Below are 22,919 nucleotides of genomic sequence, written 5' to 3'. Positions count from 1 at the left end.
ACTTTCGACATGTCAGGGCAAACCTATAACACAATGTATAGCTCTTTTATAAATAATTACTGTCTCTTCGGCTAAGGAAGCGTTGTGAATTTCCCAAACACAAGAAAAAGAACAAATGATTAATTTTGTAAGAGCCTTTTTGTTACACTTTCTCAAAATTTTTTTGATATACTTAATACGGCGGGGAAGTACTCTTCAAGCCACCTAACGTGTATAGCGGTGCGTGCTTCTGGTACCACTACATGATCCGTCCCTCACTGTTCCACTCGGGAATGGCGCGGGACAAGAATGATTGTCGATAAGCCTCTGTATTGGCTCGAATTTATCAAATCTTCTTGTCTTGGTCATATCGCGAGATGAATGTGGCAGGAAGTAATGTCATAAAGTGCTCATTCGAAATTTCAATTTTAAGCCTCTCCGTGATGCACAATACCTCTTTTGTATGTATGCCTTTTTGGTTTATTGCGCATCTCTCTAACGCTCTCGCGCCGACTAAACAAATTCGTGACGAAGCGATCCGATCTTCGTAGGATCTTCTCCATCTCTTCCCTCAGTTCTACTTGGTTAGAGTCCCAGACTGAGGAACAGTACTCGCTAATCGGTCGAACACGTACTCTGTAAGCCAGTTCCTTCGAGGATGAGTTACATTTACTTAAGATTCTTCCTATAGATCTCAGTATGAAATCTACTTTTCTTACTGTATATTTTATATGGTCATTCTACTTGCGGTCGCTCCGGAACGTTACTCCATCATCAGTAGTGTGGTCGTACAGTAGTGGATTTCTTTTCACGTGTATGTGTAATATGATAATTTATTTACATTCAAGATCAAAGGCCAGTGCCTACCCCTATCATTTACCCCCTGCATGTCATTCTGCAAATCGATAGTTCTAGGCGCTTCAGTCCGGAACCGCGGGACTGCTACGGCCGCAGGTTCGAATCCTGCCTCGGGCATGGATGTGTGTGATATCTTTAGGTTAGTTAGGTTTAAGTAGTTCTAAGTTCTAGGGGACTAATGACCTCAGATGTTAAGTCCAATAGTGCTCAGAGCCATTTCAACCATTTTTTTGCAAATCGATACTGTCTACTGGCGTTACTGCTTTCTTATAGACAACCGCATCATCTGCGAACAATCTTAAAGAGCTTCTGACGCTTTCTTCTCATCGTTTACATAGGCCGTAATAGCAGCAGTTCTATCACTCTTCCTTGGGGCTCTCCGGAAATTACCTCTACATCTGGCGGTTTTTATGCATTAAGAGTGACATGTTGAGTTCTGTGTGCAAAGAAGTCTTGAAAGCAGTCGCAGATATGGTCCTTTACTCGTTAAGATGGTCATTAAACGGCAGGGCTGGACGGTGTGAAATGCCTCTCTGAAGTCAGGGAACAGGGCATCAACCAGAGCGACATTGTTTACAGCGCAATGGCCGACATGGAGGAAGACAGCGAGCTCAGTTTCGTGTCATCTCTGACTTCAGTTAAATGAAACAACAAGTTTACTGTTACCAGTCACTGTTTATTTATTTCCACGTCGCGTTTCATAGGTTTAAACCTCCATCATCAGGTGGCATATTTGTTTACAAAATATGACAGTATACATTTGATGTGTTAAGACTGTGAAAGGAACCTGAGGCCACTGGAGACAGTGCCACAAGTTCCTCCAAAAAATCGTAATGTCATATTAACAATTGTAAGTCCACTTGATGATGGAGGTTTAAACCTTTGAAGCGCATCGCGGAGATAAATAATCAATGACTGGTGACAGTACACTTGTTGTTTAATTTAATGTCTGTAACAGTCACGGTAAAGCCTAACCTGAAATGTTCGCATTTAAAGTAATCTCTGACTGCTGAAACCACGTTGATTTTTGTAAAGAAGATTTTCGTTCTTCAAAAACGTTATAATTCTTGAGAATAAATTAAGCTCCTGTTCTCTGGTGAATGTTTGCAGTATTCATTAACCATATCAGGTTAGACTACCATCAACAGCAGATTGCGTTACTTTTGTCTTCGTTAACGAGGACTGGTCTAGGAGTGTGAAGAAATGCCGACGATCCAATTTCTACAACGAGTGCTTTGTCGTGGCACCTTACGTACGTAGAAAAATGAGGTAATAATATTCCCCACCGATGTTAAATGATTCACAGCCACTCCATCGGAGTCCAGTGGTCAGCCACCAGACCGGTCGCGGAACGCTCGCTGGCACAGACCGCGGTCTTTTTCTGCTTTAAACACCGCGTCGCTTTCGTCAGGTGCACTTTTCCTCTCGACCTCGGTAGCTGGTTTCATCCGTTATTTATACTCACACATAAATGTCATCCGCTCTCTCTACGTCTGGGCATCTGATTCCCATCTTGGGGCGCCACGTGTTTTGCGAGATGTAATGACGCTACAGAGAGCGCGCCTGGCATCACGAGGAAAAATATTGTCACCGAAAGCGAAGTGGGAAACCCTGTCGGAAGTTGTTAGGTGTAAAAACAGTTATCCTACAGCAAGACAGCTCGGATTAGCACGCTGTAGTTTATTTTTTATCGCTGAGTCATATGCTTTGGCTTGATGTAGACTATTTCAGAGCTTACAACGAATTAATATATCTCAACGAGGGCTGCACGACGCCGAACAGAGAACTCTGCAACAGTTGCTTGTCACTGTAGAAAGCATAACTGCATTCAAAAGTTACAGTAATTAATTTTCACAAAATAAGTAACACTACGTGCTTCATTTGGGAATTTAACTCAATTACGTTACTTGATTGCTTTATACAAACCATACCAAGTAATTTCTACGAAACAAATTCATAATCGTCGTTCCTGTAACAATAATGTTGCCGCATTCGTAATGGTTTGGGGCATTCACGATAACTATCACATTTCTTCTAAGACAAGTAGGACACACTCGTTTTCTGAAAGTTGAACCCAGTCCCACGAAAATCTGTTTCTGTAATACGAACGATATTCGTAGGTTGTGGTCAGGAGGGATACTTACTCACAGTTAGGAAATCTGATGAAATATTACGCAAGAAATCTCCACTACTCGCTCTGCTTTAAGGGAAGTGAAATAATTTACAGCTCATGAAAACTGTATATCGATTTTGCACTCACTTCAAGATCATATAAGAGATCGTTCAATAAGTACTGCCCCACTTTTTTTTTTAAACGCCATTAATATACACAGACAAACGTCCTCGTTGGTGCTTCACATTTGATGTTTGTTCTGTGCGCCGGTGAAGTTTCGAGCCGTTCTGGTAGATGGGAGAGCCGTAGTACAGCGTCAAAATGGGGTCCACATACGACTCACATTACAAGCAGGGTTCTGTTATTTAATTCTTGTGTGCAGAAAAAAAAGCGCAATGAACTTCCATAAACGTTTGTGTCCAGTGTATGGCGATGCTGCAATTGATAGGAGTATAGTTGGGCGTTGGGTAAAGAAAGTTATAGCCCCAGGAAAGTCAAAAACAGAGCTCCATGATCAACCACGCTCGGGAAGTCCCGTCAAAGCCACTGCTCCACATACGCTAAATCATACGGATGCCATTATTCGTGCAGACCGGTGCATCACAACTCGACATCTGGCTCTACAGTTGTCGGCCAGGAAGTCTGAGAACCAAATTGGTTTGTACATCATTGCCTCATCCACCCTAAGGTCCAGTCCTGGCGACCTCGGACTTCCATCTCTTTGCGCCCCTAAAAGATTTTCTATGGGGAACACACTCTGAAGATGACGAGAGTGTCAGCGAAAACATGGCTACGCCTACACGATAAGAGCTTTTACCAGCAGGGAATAGATGCTCTTCCATAACGTTGGCGTACGGTCACAGAACGTGATGGAGACTACGTAGAAAAATGCGACCTGGATAAGACATGTTGATTTATATTGTCACCAAATTCTGACTCTTGACAGTAAATATGTTCTGAGAAAAAACGTGGGGCATTACTTATTGAACCACTCTACTAAAATCTGAAACATTTACATCATATCTGGAAATAAATAAAAATTTTCACAATAATGCGCACGTAATTCACTTCACATGTTTCACTCAGTTAGCTTTTCTGCTTTTTGTTTTGTTTTTGTTGTTCAACTGTCTCACATGAATACAACGATATTTGTCTTCCTAGGAACAACTGAGAAGTCGAAAATACTTATCAGTGGAAGCATTGTAGCTAGATATTTTGCGTTTGAAATCGCTAACATAGCTGTTAGATGGTAAATTACAAACACCAGGTGGTTGTAACTACAGAGCATCTACTTACACAAGCCCATCGTAGGACGCGATTATAGTACGGCAGTGAACCTTGGTGGATATTATAATGCGGAGCCAATTTACACAAAAAAGTAATTCTACTTTTGGCTACCAGGTGCAATTCTGGCGCTGCGAATGCAAGGAAGACACATAGAAATGTTTGCATATGTAATGGATTATGAACGGGACATGGGAAGGAAGGGTAAAACAAGGCATAATGTTAAGTTATCATAAACAGCGGTTTACACAGTTTGTTCAATATGAACACCGAAGACGTTAGCTTCCGAAAAACGACGTGATCAACAGTTGCTAGCAGCAGTTCCGGTGGAGTATGACCATCGTGTTCCTCCATGATGTCCTTCAGATCAGGTAGGGATTGAACGTGTCCCTGGTAAACACGTTCTTTTAGATATCCCCAGAGACAAGAGTCAGATGATATTGCAGACCATGCATCTGGGAAATCTCTGGAGACAACAGATTTGTAGGAGGGTACATTAAGCAGATCTTTCACTTTGTGAGCGACATGAGATGCTGCTCCATCTTGTATGAAAACAGTGGTTTCCACACAGTTGTCCTCTTCCAAAGCAGGAATCACATGATGCACAAGGAGGTCTCGATAACGTGCAGTTGTCACGATACACCTGACAGGATCCCTGCGTGTATTTTCTTCAAAGAAGGACGAACTGAGAATAAAGGTGCTTGTGAGTCAACACGTCACAGTCACGTACTATGAGTGGAGTCGCCCTTCGTCTACAATCCCATGCGGTTTAAAAGAACACGAAATTCGGCAGTTCAGTGTGTTCATTGCACCCTGTTGTGTAAAACGTGTCTCGTCACTCCACAGAATATTGCCTGGCCAAATGTCATCAACTTCGGCCCGTGCCAAAACCGAAGAGTTTTCTGCGATTCATGGGATTTCAGTTTCTGCATCATCTGTATCTTGTACGACTATAGGCCGATCCACGAACGTAGGCACGGACGCGGATTGCATTGCATGCGAGACGCCTACCACAGTTTCCACAACGAAACTGTCTCGAAACGTGGCAGAAAATGCAAACAGAGTCTGGTCGTATGTGAAGTATGTTAGAGGCAAGAAACAACCAATGCCTTTTCTGCGCGATAAAAATGGAGATACTATCGAAGAAAGTGCTGCCAAATCAGCGTTACTAAACACAGCATTCCGAAATACCTTCACAGAGCGAGACGAAGTAAATATTCCAGAATTCGAACAGCTGCCAACGTGAGTAACGTAGAAGTAAATATCCTCGGAGTAGTCAAGCAACTCAAATCACTTAATAAAAGCAAGACTTCTGGTTCAGACTGTATACCAGTTAGGTTCCTTTCGGAGTATGCTGATGTTTAGCTCCATACTTAACAATCATATACAATCGTTCGCTCGACGAAAGATCCGTACCCAAAGACTGAAAAGTTGCACAGGTCACACCAATATTCAAGAACGGTAGTAGGAGTAATCCACTAAATTACAGGCCCATATCGTTAACGTCGATATGCAGCAGGATTTTAGAACATATATTGTGTTCTAACATTACGAATTACCTCGAATGAAACGGTCTATTGACACACAGTCAACCTGGGAAACACAACTAGCTCTTTATTCACATGAAGTGCTGAGTGCCATTGACAAGGGATTTCAGGTCGATTCCGTATTCCTGAATTTCCGGAAGGCTTTTAACACTGTACCACACAAGCGGCTCGCAGTGAAATTGCGTGCTTATCGAATATCGTCTCAGTTATGTGACTGGATTTGTGATTTCCTGTCAGAGAGGTCACAGTTCGTAGTAATTGACAGAAAGTCATCGAGTAAAACAGAAGTGATTTCTGGCTTTCCCCAAGGTATTGTTATAGGCTCTTTGCTGTTCCTTATCTATATAAACGATTTGGGAGACAATCTGAGCAGCCGTCTTCGGTTACTTGCAGATGACGCTGTCGTTTGTCGAATAATAAAGTCAGCAGAAGATCAAAACAAACTGAAAAACGATTTAGAAAAAATATCTGAATGGTGCGAAAAGTGGCAGTTGACCCTAAATGACGAAACGTGTGAGGTCATCCACATGAGTGCTAAAAGGAACTCGTTAAACTTCGGTTACAGGATAAATCAGTCTAATCTAAAAGCCGTAAATTCAGCTAAATACCTAGGAATTACATTTACGAACAACGTAAACTGGAGAGACCACACAGAAAATGTTGGGGGAAGGCTAACCAAAGGCTGCGTTTTAATGGCAGGACATTTAGAAAATGTAACAGACCTACTAAGGAGACTGCCTACACTACTCTCGTCCGGCCTCTTTAGAATACTGCTGAGCGGTGTGGGATCCTTACCAGATAGGACTGACGGAGTGCATCGAAAAAGTTCAAAGAAGGCAGCACGTTTTGTATTATCGCGAAATATGGGAGAGAATGTCACAGAAATGATGCAGGATTTGGGCTGGAAATCATTAAAACAAAGGCGCGTTTCGTTGCGACGGTATCTTCGCACGAAATTCCAATCACCAATTTTCTCCTCCGAATGCGAAAGTATTTTGTCGACACCGACCTACATAGGGAGGAACGATCACCACGATAAAATAAGGGAAATCAGAGCTCGTACGGAAAGATGTAGGGGTTCATTCTTTCCGCGCGCTATACGAGATTGGAATAAAGGAGAACTGTGAAGGTGGTTCGATGAACCCTCTGCCAGACACTTAAATGTGATTTGCAGAGTACCCATGCAGATGTAGATGTTGACAATTTCAAGCGACAGGTAAGCGCTTGCCTGTGCTTTCTGCTCGAAGAAGCCGTATACCCTGCAAAGTACGTCTCTCGCTTGCTTCTGCAGAATTTATCACTTACCACTACAATCAGCGATGACAAGTCGCTACAAATTGGCATCGAAATTCACTAAACAGCTCGCTCACGATCACGTTTAATGTTCGCATTAGCTACGCCATTCACAGCAGAGCGGTCACAACACTAGTGAACGCTCATTGGCTGTCTGAGTATGACGTAGGTGCGCAGAAGAAGGCTAAAACTCGACCGCCATCTTTCGTGACTCCAACAGTATAAAACAGACAGGAAAGCTTTCCGCATTGTTGACCATGACGTGGACAAGTCGCGTGACAATGCACGAGCGCTAGCATTACGCGGTGCACGTGATGAATGGTCAGTTACAGCTGCGGCAACCCTGACACTAAGTTCCACTGGAACAGGACGCCCTCCTCTTCCATGTGCCACGTCAAGCTCACCAGTGTTTTCCAGTTTCATTATCATCTTCTTTAAACCACTTAATGAACTCGGGCCTCCCCTCAAACTTTTTAGTCGGTGATACTCTCTCTTGCTGCCCTTCACATAAAACAGTTTCACTAAAATCGCGTGGTCTCTCTTCTCGAATGCGTACTCTTCACTCACGTTATGGATGAACAAATGACAGCGTGGATTTCATACCGAGATACAAACACTGTACGGTGCCCGATTGGAACTACACAATTCTAAAGGCAATGAAAATTATGCCAAATTCTTTAGCATTTGATTTTGAAAAAGTATTAGTGAACTATTTATGATATATTCAACGGAGGGCTCCAGAAAAAAAATAAAAATTAAATAGAAACATCCATGAATCATGACGAGGCCATTGCCCATCGCAACCTAAGTACAGCGTGAACTTAAATACACTGGCGTCCAAAATTAAAGCAACAAATGGAAATTTTTTGCAAGGTTGCATTTATTTGGTCACAAAACAGTGTAAACAGGTGATATTAAAGTAGAAAAAAGGTAAAGAATAAGAAACGTAATCAACTGCAACATGCATAACGGTAGACAACGGATTTGCACAGACATTCTGGCAACTGACTAATGTGCTCAATATGGGGTCTGACCACCACTGGCACCAACACAGGCCTGACAACGTCGGAACATGGTGTGAATAATGTCATCGCTCCCATTTTGAGGCAATAACACCTATTCTTCCTCCAGAGCTACTCACAAGTCTTGAAGACTGGCTGGTGGATGCTGACTTGATGCAACCCGTCTCCCTAGTGTATCCCAGACATTCTCTATGAGATTCAAATCCGGGGAGCCCGCAGGCCACGCTATGCGTGCACAATCTTCCGTTACCAAAGAAACATCAACCAGCCGTGCTCTATGAGGTCGAGGCACTAAGTCTGGGACTACATCATCTCGCAACATCATCTCGCGCATGAGATCCCACGATCTCCTCACGATACCTGACAGCAGTTAAATCTTGCTGATTCACCCGTACAATTTCATGAAGAGGTGTTCGTGTGGTCAAGATAATACCAGACAGTTTGTCTGATTATATCGTGAATTAGACTCAGGACCGGGAAATAGCAGATTGCTGCTTTTATTTTAGACACCAGTGTATTTATTACTGAATAATTTTTCCATGTTTCAGATAAGGGGCTACATAAAAATTAAAAATGACGTGAATGTGTGATAAAAAAGGTTGAAGCCCATGTAAATTTGATCTTTATGAAAATTGTTTTCCTGCACAATCTATAGGTTATGCAGAGACTCCCGTTTCAGACTTCTAGGACTTGTAGACTACGTCATGCGGTCACGTTATGTCAACGTCTGCCTTGCAACGAGACTCCCGTACAGACATGCTGACACGACTTCTAGCCGCTGCACTATAAACTGGAGGGACACCAGGTGGGATGGAAAGTGTGTACCAGCACATGCTTCGTAGGAACAATGTCTCTAACGGTCGTCGCCACATCGAGCCGCTGTTGCAATGTATCACAACTGTTCTGTGTGTACAGTACGCTGGGATCTTTTTTGTTTTGGAATAATGTAAGCACGTAATGTTTAAGTGATAACACAAATGTGTCTAAATGATAAATAGATGTTTCCTCTCGAATTGTGACCTAGTAATTGTCCTGCGTTACACCTAATTTGATCCCTCAAGCAGATGTGGATCAGCTAAACGTCTGAATTGAAACCGTCATAGAACGGAAATAGTACGTTTTCGGACATGTGCTCCTACTGACATCATAATGCACTCACTCCTCCCTACATGTTAGCACCACTAAAGATGCCTCTGCCAGAATTATAACTTGACTGAGAGAACCTCCGGAATCAAAATTGTTTCTACAAAATATGCGAGTGTAGAATGTTTGCTTTGAAATGACATCACTTTGTGCTACTTCCATGAGCAATTAAGAACGTCACTTCCATGAGCAGTTAGAACGTCACTTCAGTCCTGTGTTTTCGACTAAATGAGAAGGCTGCCTTAGTGCCATATCATAACATTGCCAAATTTTCAGACTTTTATTTAACGTTCTGGAACACTATTTACGAATATCTTGGAATGTTCCAGAATGTTTTAGGATATTCTAGAAAGTTTTCGAATTTTCTCAGTTTTCTATAAAAAAGGACGACAGTATACTTTATTTCAAATTAGGTTACTGTTGAATAATTAAGTGGGTTCAAGAGCACTTACAAGTATTTTTTAGCATTCTAGAAAGTTTTTGACGGGAAACACTAATATTTTTAAGACTTTTTGAATGTTTATTTTCATGAATTTCTCAAATGCTTATGAGTGATTTGGAATGTATTCAAAAAACAAATGAAAACAAAGACCACGCGACGCAAGTCTTTGCAGCTAGTGCATTAATAAAAGAGTTTTATAAATTGCGTTAATTATTGTTAAATTATCGTTATATACTTCCATCAACAACAATATGGTTCTTCAGATAAACGGCAGATAAATTGCCGTGTTCGGAAAATAACGCGAAATTTACAGGATTTTAACTCGAAAACTAGTAAATATTTAAGAGAAAACTTTACGAAAGTTGTTTTCTTTTACAAAAACCGCCACATATAAAAATTATTAAATTACTATTTATTACTGTTTATTACTATAAGTTTATATAATAATTATTATCCATAATAATAATGGTAATTTTTAATTTAAAATAATAATTATTAAATTATTATTTTAAAAAATATAATGCAAATTTTCTCTCTTTTTATTCAACTTGAAATGGAGTAGCCTGTACTTGGATAAATGCTACGTAATAACTATACCAAGAATTGTATTTACTGACATATTACCTTTCTTTTTATACCTAACTTTCATTGGTCACAGATGTGCCATAGCCCTCGTTATTCTTACCTGTCGTAGTAGTAGTCCCTGGAAAAAGAAAGAAATGGCTTTTATTAGATAAGTGTAGCAATGCGTTATGCTACTTATTATAAATCAATAAAATTTTACTTATACTGAGCAACAAGAATATTTTCATGTAAAGCATATTCTGCTTTCAGGAAAATGGTACAGTATTAAAAAATACAATATCAACATGTCCTTAAATTTAGGAAGTTTTTGATTTGGGTTTAGTATGTTTCTTATTACTGCAGCTAAACTTATATGTTACATAAAGAAAAACCACCAAACTTTCTACAAACCCACTTTTTAACAATGTATGGGGGTTCTGGTTTGGTATTAGTTACACAAAATTATCTTTCACTACACTGAACTTAGCTTCATTCCTGATTCAATATGGTCTACAGTTACCTCAAGAAATTTTCTCGTTACTCAACAAGCTTAATATTGGACAATGTTACAGAACTTCCTGTCACGCAAAGTGAAATATATCCTTGAATACCGTTAACAATTCAAACCAAAATGGACATCTAAGACAACATAGTGTAAGGAAAGGTGTGGCTAGAGCCGTCATTGTACATAAAGATCAAATTCTAACCACAAAGTGACGTAAAAATAAATAATGGTTGTTGGTACCAAGTATAATTACCTGAGGAGTAATCCCTAAAAGACGAATACGAACATTTAGAGTATTTTGTATTGACAGATATGTGCAAATGAATCAACGGAATTTACATATTTTCTTGAAATAGCTTTAACGGTAAGTGGGGTAAAAGATGTATAAAAATATAAATTCCTCTTATCTTCCGCTACCTACAAGTAACCCGAAAATTGAAGTTAAAATCTTCTGGGTTATTAGGCCGCGTCATGTTTGTTCTAAAATGTTTGACGTTTCGACCCCTCTGCTGGGATCTTCCTCAGGATCTTTTGGTGTCCACTACTGCTAGAACAGAGACGAGTGTCGCGTCCACTTATAAAAGGGGAGTTTTCTGGCGTTCGTGCTGGAGTAGTGATAGTATTGGTTAAAATTCATATGACTACCATTGGTGGGCCATAGTCATAGGCTAATGCAGAGGAAGGGTTCCTGGAGCACCTTCGCAGAAGGAGAGGTAAATTACTATGTGATTTGGCCTTTCTATCCCGGTGCCGTGATAAGAATGTTATTCCCACATTCGCCAGAATTAGCCACCACGTGCAGACAGTGAAAGCCAGGAGAATCTACCGAAGGGCCAGTGAAGCACTTCTCCGTGAAGGAATCCAGCAAATACGCAGAGACGTGCATTATGTTAGCTCCGTTTTAACTGATGCACATTTTTCACTGGCGGGAAGTCTCTCACCGCAGGACTGGGTTAAAGTGTACAGAATAACTTTCGATCATTCAACAAGGTTTTCGGATTTCAGTACTATGAAACAAAAAGAGAAGTTCGAGAAGCTAGCGGTTACAGTTCAGAAGGAAGACGCTACTGTGGATCCGAAGCGAGTAGTGGTCAATCTCTCGTCAGAAGTACTCGATGAAGTAGCTGTTTCAGTTCTGGGTTGAGGTCTGAATTTCGCAACTACACCGAAGAGAATACCTGGTGAAGAAATTCTAAGTGCCGTCGCAGCATCCATGTTTCGTCTTCCGAAGGTGCAGGCCAAAGAAGTAAGACAAGATGTGTCGAGAGTTCTACGGAAATCGAAACCTCCGAAAAGCAACATATCGGTGCAGGAAAGGAAATCTCTTATTGAACTCATAAGAAACAAAAGCATCGTTGTAACAAAATCGGATAAGGGGAATGTTACTGTTGTTTTGGACGCTGTGGATTATCACAGGAACATGGAACAACTACTAGCTGATCCTGTGTATCGCAAGTTAAAAAGCGATCCGACGAACAGAATCGTTCGGAAAGTGAAAAACCTGAGCCGGCCGGTGTGGCCGTGCGGTTCTAGGCGCTTCAGTCTGGAACCGCGTGACCGCTACGGTCGCAGGTTCGAATCCTGCCTCGGGCATGGATGTATGTGATGTCCTTAGGTTAGTTAGGTTTAAGTAGTTCTAAGTTCTAGGGGACTAATGACCACAGATGTTAAGTCCCATAGTGCTCAGAGCCATTTTTTTGAAAAACCTGATATCAGACTCCAGACTGGACAGCTCTATTACAAGGAATCTAAAACCCGAATACTTGTCTCACCCAGAATGTACGGACTACCGAAAATACATGGTTCCTTTGAGGCCTATAGTCAGTGGGATTAACTCTCCGACTTATTTTTTAGCACGTCATTTATCTGGCAAACTGAGACATCTAGTTGGCAAAACAAATACTTTTATAAAATATTCGAAACATTTTTTAGAAATTATACGCACACTGAGGATATCTGCAGGTGACATTCTTGTTAGCTGCGATGTGACATCGTTATTTACTAACGTCCCAGTATCAGATACAATGGAGACCATAAGAGAGAATGTTGCTCCAGATGTTTGTGACTTAATCGAATTCTGTCTTCATTCCACCTATTTTAAATACAATGGTGAATTGTATGAACAAGCTGACGGCCTTGCTGTGTGCTCACCCACTTCGCCAATTGCAGCTGGCGTTTTTATGGAACATTTTGAGCAACAAGCGTTAAGTAGTGCTCCTTTGAAGCCTTCTTGCTGGCTCCGCTATGTGGACGATACATTCGTTATATGGCCACACAACAATGAAGAACTTCGTGCGTTCCACATTTTCTTAAATGGAATTTACCTCAAAATCAAAATTCACCTTGGAGGTTGAGAGTGAGGTCGGTCTCCCGTTCTTAGATGTGTTGGTATACAGAAGATCTGATAACACTCTAGGTCACAGAGTGTACAGAAAGCCGACTAACACAAACAGGTATTTAGATGCCACTTCGCACCACCACCCAGCCCAGAAGCAAGCAGTACTCAACACTCTGTCTTCACGTGCCTGCCGTATCAGCGATGACGACAACTTAGAATCGGACTTGAATTTTTTAAAGAGGACACTGAAGGCAAATAGTTATTCAATCGACAGGGCTTTTAGGCGGAATATTTATACCGCTAATAAGAATGACGAGTAACAGCCTTCTCACTCCGTCAGGTTACCGTTCGTTTCTGGGGTCATTGACCGCATCAGCAGAATTTTAAAGAAAAATGGTATTCAGACATCTTTCTTTAGTCAAAAAAAAAATAAAAGACTTTTTCCTACGGAAAACGGATGCACCTGATTACCTCCATAATGCAGGCGTCCACCAAGTGTCATGTGGCTGCGGCAAAGTATATATAGGCGAAACGGGAAGAACTGTTAAAGTACGCATTAAGGAACACGAACGGCACATGTGGCTAAAACAAAGTGCAAAATCGGCAGTAGCGGAACATCATGAACACTGTGGCTCTGACATCGATTTTAATAAGGTACGTGTACTGGCTAAAGAAACAAACATTTATAGAAGAAAGATCCGAGAAGAGGTTGAAATTTCTAAGAATGCATATAATTTCAGTAGAGAGGACGCCTATAGGCTTCCGGCATCGTGGCTCCCCGCCATAAAGGAAGTGAACAAGCGGCCGCGGTGTGTGAGCGGCATAAACAACGCGCTGCAAGTCACCTCGGTGGACAATAATATTTTGGGTAAACATTCCCCCTCTCTTGCTCTGACCGTTTCGAATCTAGCCACTGATGACGACCAACCAATAGCAAAAGCCAGCATTTCAACCAATTACCCTTCTCCAGCATAAGTGTGGAATAGTGCCGTTCTGTTAAATGACGATGACCGCCAATGGTATCCACAGGAGATGAGCTACCAACGCGCCTTACTCTGCATTAGCCTATGACTATGACTATGACCCACCAATGGTAGCCATATGAATTTTAACCAATACCATCACTACGCCACGAACGCCAAAAAACTCCCCTTCATAAGAGGACGCGACACTCGTCCCTGACAGTGTTCTAGGAGTAGTGGACACCAAAAGATCCTGAGGAAGACCCCAGCAGAGGGGTCGAAAAGTCGAACATTTTAGAAGAAACATCACGCGGCCTAATAACCCAGAAGATTTTAACTTCAGTGACAACGTCCACCAAAGCCTGCAGACTTACATAACACGAAAAATGTTTACAAAACTATTAGGAACTGTGGCTCGACAGGCAACAGAATTAAGTGAACTGAGACCATAACATTGTTCCGTTTAAAATCGTTAACTCTCAACAGAAACGCGCATTCAGACTCAATATTTCACGAGATATGAAGATAAGTGGTTAATCTTCTCTATCCTTACGTATGAGTCTATCTGGGACTCAGTAAATGAAACTGTATTTTTTCCAATAAATACACAAGATTTTATATAAGGTACGTCTGAGAAATTCGATGAATGGCCTCAGAAAATAAAGGAAACAAGAGTTAAAACGACATATCTTTATTGGCGATCAAAGTAATCACCATTCTCCACAACACATTTCTGACATCAACTGTAATACTGTTGGAAGCTGTCAGGAAGTGCTTCTTGCAGAATCGCTCGAAGCACTGTGATCATCTAAGTCTGTGAAACGTTTGACGCTCAGTACTATATTAAGCCCGGTGAACAAAAAAAATCTGCACACGTCAATTATGGAGAATAAGTGGGGTCCTGAAGATCCATCATCTTTCATTGAGCGAGAAAGTTAATCACGCATTCGTTGCGAATAGGTATCCAACAGTGCGTGACCACGGCGCTTCGAGTGATTCCACAAGAAGCGTTAGCTGACCGTTTCCAATAGTTTTACTACCGATGTCTGAAGAGTGTTGTAGCTAATGCGGATTACTTTCAAGGAAACGTTTCCTTTTCTTCTGAGGATGCTCATTACTTTCAAGGAAACAATTGTTTCCTTTATTTTCTGAGACAATTCACCGAATTTTCAGACGCATCATACGTCACAACTAATAACATAATTTTCCATCCCCTGAAAGTGGTAAGGATAAGATACATCTGTTTGTAACGTGTCAATGACAGCAAAATGATTGGGCAAACGGACTCCATTTTTTTGGTGCAGAAGACCAGTAGGAACTTAATTTAAGCATAATTTACGAGTTGATACAGCGTTTCTGAAGAAGAGAAATTTGTTAACATCGAGTATAGATATAAGTGTCAGGAAGTCATTTCTGAAAGTATTTGTATGGAGTGTAGCCATGTATGGAAGTGAAACATGGACGGTAAATAGTTTGGACAAGAAGAGAATAGAAGCTTTCGAAATGTGGTGCTACAGAAGAATGCTGAAAATTAGATGGGTCGATCACATAACTAATGAGGAGGTACTGAATAGGATTGGGGAGAAGAGGAGTTTGTGGCACAACTTGACTAGAAGAAGGGATCGGTTGGCAGAACATGTTCTGAGGCATCAAGGGATCACCAATTTAGTATTGGAGGGCAGCGTGGAGGGTAAAAATCGTAGGGGGAGACCAAGAGTTGAATACACTAAGCAGATTCAGAAGGATGTAGGTTGCAGTAGGTACTGGGAGATGAAGAAGCTTGCACAGGATAGAGTAGCATGGAGAGCTGCATCAAACCAGTCTCAGGACTGAAGGAAGACCACAACAACAACAACAGCAACGACAGCAAGAAGTTTTTTCATATGTAATAGATTTTCAGCGAGTCACCACTTTTATTCTTTTAGAAAACGGGGAATGTTGAATAACTGTCTGGAATGACACATACTTTCCTGGTATTACTTTTATATCACAGTAAAAATCCATCATTGTGCTGTCGTAAGGAAAGCTTATAAGACAGACTTACAGAATGTAAGTCCATGCTTAAATTTGAGCTTATAGTGCCCACTAACAACAAAGCAATGGCTTTAGCGTTTGCTCCATATTTTGTTTTAAACACACGTCTGTTTCACGTACAAGAATAAGTGTAATAGGCTCGCAAACGCGTTGTGCCCTGGCGATAATGATCAATATAAACAACATTTTGGTAGAAATGAGAGCTCACTAAAAATTACTAGGAATTATAAGAGAAACGCCAACACCAAATCCAAAACGAAATTTCTAGGATGTTTCTATGAGCCCCTAGAAATTGAAACAGGATTTCGACCGGGAGAGGGACATTCGGCACTCACGTTGAACTGGGTACTGTAAAAAATAATACAAAAGTGGCACAAATAATTAAAATTTCTGAACGTGTTTAAAGTTTTCAGGATTGGAACTACGCAGAAAGGTGTGCAAACGCCCTTCAGGTTTTTCTGATGACGTAGTCATAATGATGGAACAATTGAAACAGTCTGCAAAAACAATACAGTTGATTACAGATTAATATATCGTTGTTGTTGTTGTGGTCTTCAGTCCTGAGACTGGTTTGATGCAGCTCTCCATGCTACTCTATCCTGTGCAAGCTTCTTCATTTCCCAGTACTTACTGCAACCTACATCCTTCTGAATCTGCTTAGTGTATTCATCTCTTGATCTCCCTCTACGATTTTTACCCTCCACGCTGCCCTCCAATGCTAAATTTGTGATTCCTTGATGCCTCAAAACATGTCCTACCAACCGATCCCTTCTTCTAGTCAAGCTGTGCCACAAACTTCTCTTCTCCCCAATCCTATTCAATACCTCCTCATTAGTTATGTGATCTACCCACCTTATCTTCAGCATTCTTCTGTAGCACCACATTTCGAAAGCTTCTATTCTCTTATTGTCCAAACTAGTTATCGTCCATGTTTCATTTCCATACACGGCTACAATCCATACAAATACTTTCAGAAACGACTTCCTGACACTTAAGTCTATACTCGATGTTAACAAATTTCTCTTCTTCAGAAACGATTTCCTTACCATTGCCAGTCTACATTTTATATCCTCTCTACTTCGACCATCATCAGTTACTTTACTCCCTAAATAGCAAAACTCCTTTACTACTTTAAGTGTCTCATTTCCTAATCTAAATCCCTCAGCATCAACCGATTTAATTTAAATACATTCCATTATCCTCGTTTTGCTTTTGTTGATGTTCATCTTATATCCTCCTTTCAAGACACTGTCCATTCCGTTCAACTGCTCTTCCAAGTCCTTTGCTGTCTCTGACAGAATTACAATGTCATTGGCGAACCTGAAAGTTTTTACTTCTTGTACATGAATTTTAATACCTACTCCGAATTTTTCTTTTGTTTCCTTTACTGCTTGCTCAATATACAGATTGAATAACATCGGGGTGAGGCTACAACCCTGTCTCACTCCTTTCCCAACCACTGCTTCCCTTTCATGCCCCTCGACTCTTATAACTGCCATCTGGTTTCTGTACAAATTGTAAATAGCCTTTCGCTCCCTGTATTTTACCCCTTGCCACCTTCAGAATTTGAAAGAGAGTATTCCAGTTAACATTGTCAAAAGCTTTCTCTAAGTCTACAAATGCTACAAACGTAGGTTTGCCTTTTCTTAATCTTTCTTCTAAGATTAGTCGTAAGTTTAGTATTGCCACACGTGTTCCAACATTTCTACGGAATCCAAACTGATCTTCCCCGAGGTCCGCTTCTACCAGTTTTTCCATTCGTCTGTAAAGAATTCGCGTTAGTATTTTGCAGCTGTGACTTATTAAACTGATAGTTCGGTAATTTTCACATCTGTCAACACCTGCTTTCTTTGGGATTGGAATTATTATATTCTTCTTGAAGTCTGAGGGTATTTCGCCTGTCTCATACATCTTGCTCACCAGATGGCAGAGTTTTGTCATGACTGGCTCTCCCAAGGCCATCAGTAGTTCTAATGGAATGTTGTCTACTCCCGGGGCCTTGTTTCGACTCAGGTCTTTCAGTGCTCTGTCAAACTCTTCACGCAGTATCTTATCTCCCATTTCGTCTTCATCTACATCCTCTTCCATTTCCATAATATTGTCCTCAAGTACATCGCCCTTGTATAAACCCTCTATATACTCCTTCCACCTTTCTGCTTTCCCTTCTTTGCTTAGAACTGGGTTGCCATCTGAGCTCTTGATATTCATACAAGTGGTTCTCTTCTCTCCAAAGGTCTCTTTAATTTTCCTGTAGGCAGTATCTATCTTACCCCTAGTGAGACAAGACTCTACATTCTTACATTTGTCCTCTAGCCATCCCTGCTTAGCCATTTTGCACTTCCTGTCGATCTCATTTTTGAGACGTTTGTTTTTCTTTTTGCCTACTTCATTTACTGCATTTTTATATTTTCTCCTTTTATCAATTAAATTCAGTATTTCTTCTGTTACCCAAGGATTTCTATTAGCCCTCGTCTTTTTACCTACTTGATCGTCTGCTGCCTTCACTACTTCATTCCTCAGAGCTACCCATTCTTCTTCTACTGTATTTCTTTCCCCCATTCCTGTCTCCCTGAAACTCTCTACAACCTCTGGTACTTTCAGTTTATCCAGGTCCCATCTCCTTAAATTCCCACCTTTTTGCAGTTTCTTCAGTTTCAATCTGCAGTTCATAACCAATAGATTGTGGTCAGAATCCACATCTGCCCCTGGAAATGTCTTACAATTTAAAACCTGGTTCCTAAATCTCTGTCTTACCATTATATAATCTATCTGATACCTTTTAGTATCTCCAGGGTTCTTCCAGGTATACAACCTTCTTTTATGATTCTTGAACCAAGTGTTAGTTATGATTAAGTTATGCTCTGTGCAAAATTCTACAAGGCGGCTTCCTCTTTCATTTCTTCCCCCCAATCCATATTCACCTACTACGTTTCCTTCTCTCTCTTTTCCTACTGACGAATTCCAGTCACCCATGACTATTAAATTTTCGTCTCCCTTCACTACCTGAATAATTTCTTTTATCTCGTCATACATTTCATCTATTTCTTCATCATCTTCAGAGCTAATTGGCATATAAACTTGTACTACTGTAGTGGGCGTGGGCTTCGTGCCTATCTTGGCCACAATAATGCGTTCACTATGCTGTTTGCTGTAGCTAACCAGGACTCCTATTTTTTTATTCATTATTAAACCTACTCCTGCAGTACCCCTATTTGATTTTGTATTTATAACCCTGTATTCACCTGACCAAAAGTCTTGTTCCTCTGCCACCTAACTTCACTAATTCCCACTATATCTAACTTTAACCTATCCATTTCCCTTTTTAAATTTCCTAACCTACCTGCCAAAATAAGGGATCTGACATTCCACGCTCCGATCCGTAGAATGCCAGTTTTCTTTCTCCTGATAACGACGTCCTCCTGAGTAGTCCCCGCCCGGAGATCCAAATGGGGGACTATTTTACCTCCGGAATATTTTACCCAAGGGGACGCCATCATCATTTAATCATACAGTAAAGCTGCATGTCCTCGGGAAAAAATACGGCTGTAGTTTCCCCTTGCTTTCAGCCGTTCGCAGGACCAGCACAGCAAGGCCGTTTTGGTTAATGTTACAAGGCCAGATCAGTCAATCATCCAGACTGTTGCCCCTGCAACTACTGAAAAGGCTGCTGCCCCTCTTCAGGAACCACATGTTTGTCTGGCCTCTCAACAGATACCCCTCCGTTGTGGTTGCACCTACGGTACGGCCATCTGTATCGCTGAGGCACGCAAGCCTCCCAACCAACGGCAAGGTCCATGGTTCCATATACCGTATGAAGTATCAAAATACACTGGCTTGCAGATATCTTTTTAAAAATTATCATATATCAAAAACAACATCGAGACGAACTGATTACTGCCAAAAGCTTCTTAGAGAAATCTTGAAACCAAGAACTACAAAATGCAAATAGCTTTGTAAATCACGTGACGCATTTACAGCTAACAGTGCTTTTTCATGAGCACCAAAATACGTCATTACAACTCTGCAATAACACCAGTATGTTTACATCCATAGGATTTGTGGTAGGTGTTTAATAGCAGAGTTAGATGGAAGAGACGGAAAGATTTTACACAGTACATCGCATTAAAACTGTAAAAGGGGGATGTATATAGAACTGGAAACAAGGAATGTGCTTTGAAATGGGAAAAAATTACACATCTGTGGTTTTATAAGAAGAATGAGTGACTCCAAAGGGACAAAATGCATCTTAGGCATTCTTCACTCGAACCGAAAAGAAGACTACAATGGTAAAAAGGATATAGGGGGCTCAAGCACACAGACAGAAAATGTAGAAGCCCGAGGAATTTTCAAACCAGCTGTAGTGACGTTTGGGATTTTCAGAAAAAACAAATGAACTAAGGGTTCAAACAGTTAGATGAAGGCCATACTAGACACATTGCATTTATGAATAACATGTGACAAAAGAGAAAACCACACAAAAAGGGTGTCATAATAGTTGTAAGGGTATCTTAGTCCGTAGATGGCCGACTGACAGAATAAGTAAGTATATGAATTCGACGTGATCTACTAATTCCGCATTAATTATCCTTTCACACGTTGGCCATTCTCCTGTTTATCAAACAAAGCAGAGCACTTTTTTTGAAAAACATGTTTGAAATATCTCATTGCTAACTACCGTGCTCTAAAGGAATAAGTTAAATACACATCTGATGCACTATATAATTCTAGCGACTCGAATCACAAGGAAAACGTTCTTCCCTGTGGGTAAACAAAGGACTAATATACCTAACATAACTCCTGTGGGAAGGAATGGATACAATTCTTTTCCGGTTTCGCTACTTTGTGGGGGCGTTATTTTATCAGAAACCGCCCTCCCCCTCAATACGAGGGCAACGCGGCGCCACATGAAATACAGTTTCACGCTTTGTTTCTCGCCGTTATGGGTTCTGCTCTGCCGGAGAGAGCTCGTAAGTCAGCTTGTCCACCTCCAGAGCCACGGGCTGGGGACCGGAGTCACGTGGCTGCGGGCGGAGCCAAATTCCTACCCGCGTGGAAACGAGGAAACTCTTTGGCCACCGCATATACTGCCCGCAGCTGATTTTCTTGTGTCAAAGCACCTATGGACAAAAATTAGCCCCTCACCAAATGCAAGAGAAATCAGAGGTAACGTAGAAAGGTTTAGGGTCTTATTTTTACCACGTTCTATTCGAGAATCGGACGCTCCAGAAATAATCGTCTGCGAAACACACAATTATCAACTGCAGAGTAGTCATGTAGGTGTACATGTATATAGATATGTCACCACAATACGAAAAAATTTTGTCCGTGTATTCTCTGTCGACCGACAGTTTCTTGCCAAAGTTCTAGAGATGCACATACGGCATTGTCACGTGATAAAGTTGACGGAAACTATGAGAAGTAGTAGATGGTAAAGCGTAGAGATTGTAGCAAATATATTTAAGTGACGATGGCACATCTAGGTATTAGAAATTGCTGACGTTCGGAAAAACTGGCAAACACTAAGCGGAGTTTGAAAATTCTAAATTTAATTGTTTGTTTGGTTGTGTGTGTGTGTTTGTGTGTGTGTGTGTGTGTGTGTGTGTGTGTGTGTGTGTGTGTCTGTAAATGTAACACCATCTGGCATCGGATCCATTGGCCTTCGCTGGATGTCGTACAGTGTTGGTACACTGTCGTATTACCTTCTAGAAAATAACAATTGGAAAAGTTCTAAGATTGTGATCCGTAGTAGTGTCTCAATCTCTGTCGTTGGAAACTGCATATTATTTTGGTATAACTGCACTGCTATAAATCATCTGTCGTATTATTTAAACGTAATTCTTAAAAAATGTCTCTTGGCCAAGTCATGTTAAATGCAATTTGTTGGTATACCTCAGCGCTGAATACACTATAGTGCGGAACTGTAAGGTCGACAAGCGCGAACTGGTTTGGTAAATTAAATTCCAGTACATAACTGAGGGATATCATGAGCCAGGTCCTCAGAGGACTTCATCTTCATTATTTCTGAATTACCTCATTCCTCATTATATATTAATGCAGCCACCCAATTCCGTGTATATTACAGATACTGTATTACACACAAAAACGATACCGTAAAACCAACCCGGAGCTTATAATGAGATGAATAAAAAGTATCTTACCAGAAATAAAAAAGTGAAAATAAGCTTTTCTTCAAATTGCAGTCCAGATAAAAGAAGGTGTATGTTAATGTTTATTTAAGAATCTATCAAAATTAAATTCCACAGTATTAGGATGACAACTGAAAAGGAAAAGTCGTTTAGGTAATTTCTACTGTAACATCTGCTACAGTCAAAATCAAACATACAGTACTGGCCATTAAAACTGCTACACCACAAAGATGACGTGCTACAGACGCGAAATTTAACCGACAGGAAGAAGGTGCTGTGATATACAAATGATTAGCTTTTCACAGCATTCACACAAGGTTGGCACAGGTGGCGACACCTACAACGTGCTGACATGAGGAAAGTTTCCAACCGAATTCTCATACACAAACAGCAATTGACCAGCGTTGCCTGGTGAAACGTTGTTGTGATGCCTCGTGTAAGGAGGAAAAACGCGTAGAATCACGTTTCCGACTTTGATAAAGGTTGTATTGTAGCCTATCGCGATTGCGGTTTCTCGTATCGAGACACTGCCGCTCGAGTTGGTCGAGATCCAATGACTGTTAGCAGAATATGGAATTGGTGGGTTCAGGAGGGTAATACGGAACGCCGTGCTGGATCCCAACGGCCTCGTATCACTAGCAGTCGAGATGAAAGCCATCTTATCCGCATGACTGTAACGGAGTAACGGA

At 41.0% G+C, this 22,919-nt stretch overlaps 1 protein-coding gene across 3 annotated transcripts in view; it reads right to left on the bottom strand.

The window, feature by feature from the left end:
* LOC126260132 (RNA-binding protein Raly-like) overlaps positions 1 to 22,919 on the bottom strand; it is a 442,780-nt gene that overhangs the window by 47,727 nt on the left and 372,134 nt on the right. For all 3 annotated transcript variants that reach the window (XM_049957378.1, XM_049957377.1, XM_049957379.1), the window contains exon 5: positions 10,367 to 10,384. In XM_049957378.1, the coding sequence (XP_049813335.1) occupies positions 10,367 to 10,384 (18 nt within the window). The remainder of the gene's footprint in view (positions 1 to 10,366; positions 10,385 to 22,919) is intronic.

The sequence above is a fragment of the Schistocerca nitens genome, chromosome 5 (genome assembly GCF_023898315.1).
Source record: "Schistocerca nitens isolate TAMUIC-IGC-003100 chromosome 5, iqSchNite1.1, whole genome shotgun sequence".
Lineage (NCBI taxonomy): Eukaryota > Metazoa > Arthropoda > Insecta > Orthoptera > Acrididae > Schistocerca > Schistocerca nitens.
The sequence above is the reverse complement of the archived record's forward strand: the minus strand, read 5'-3'. Positions and strand labels throughout refer to the sequence as shown.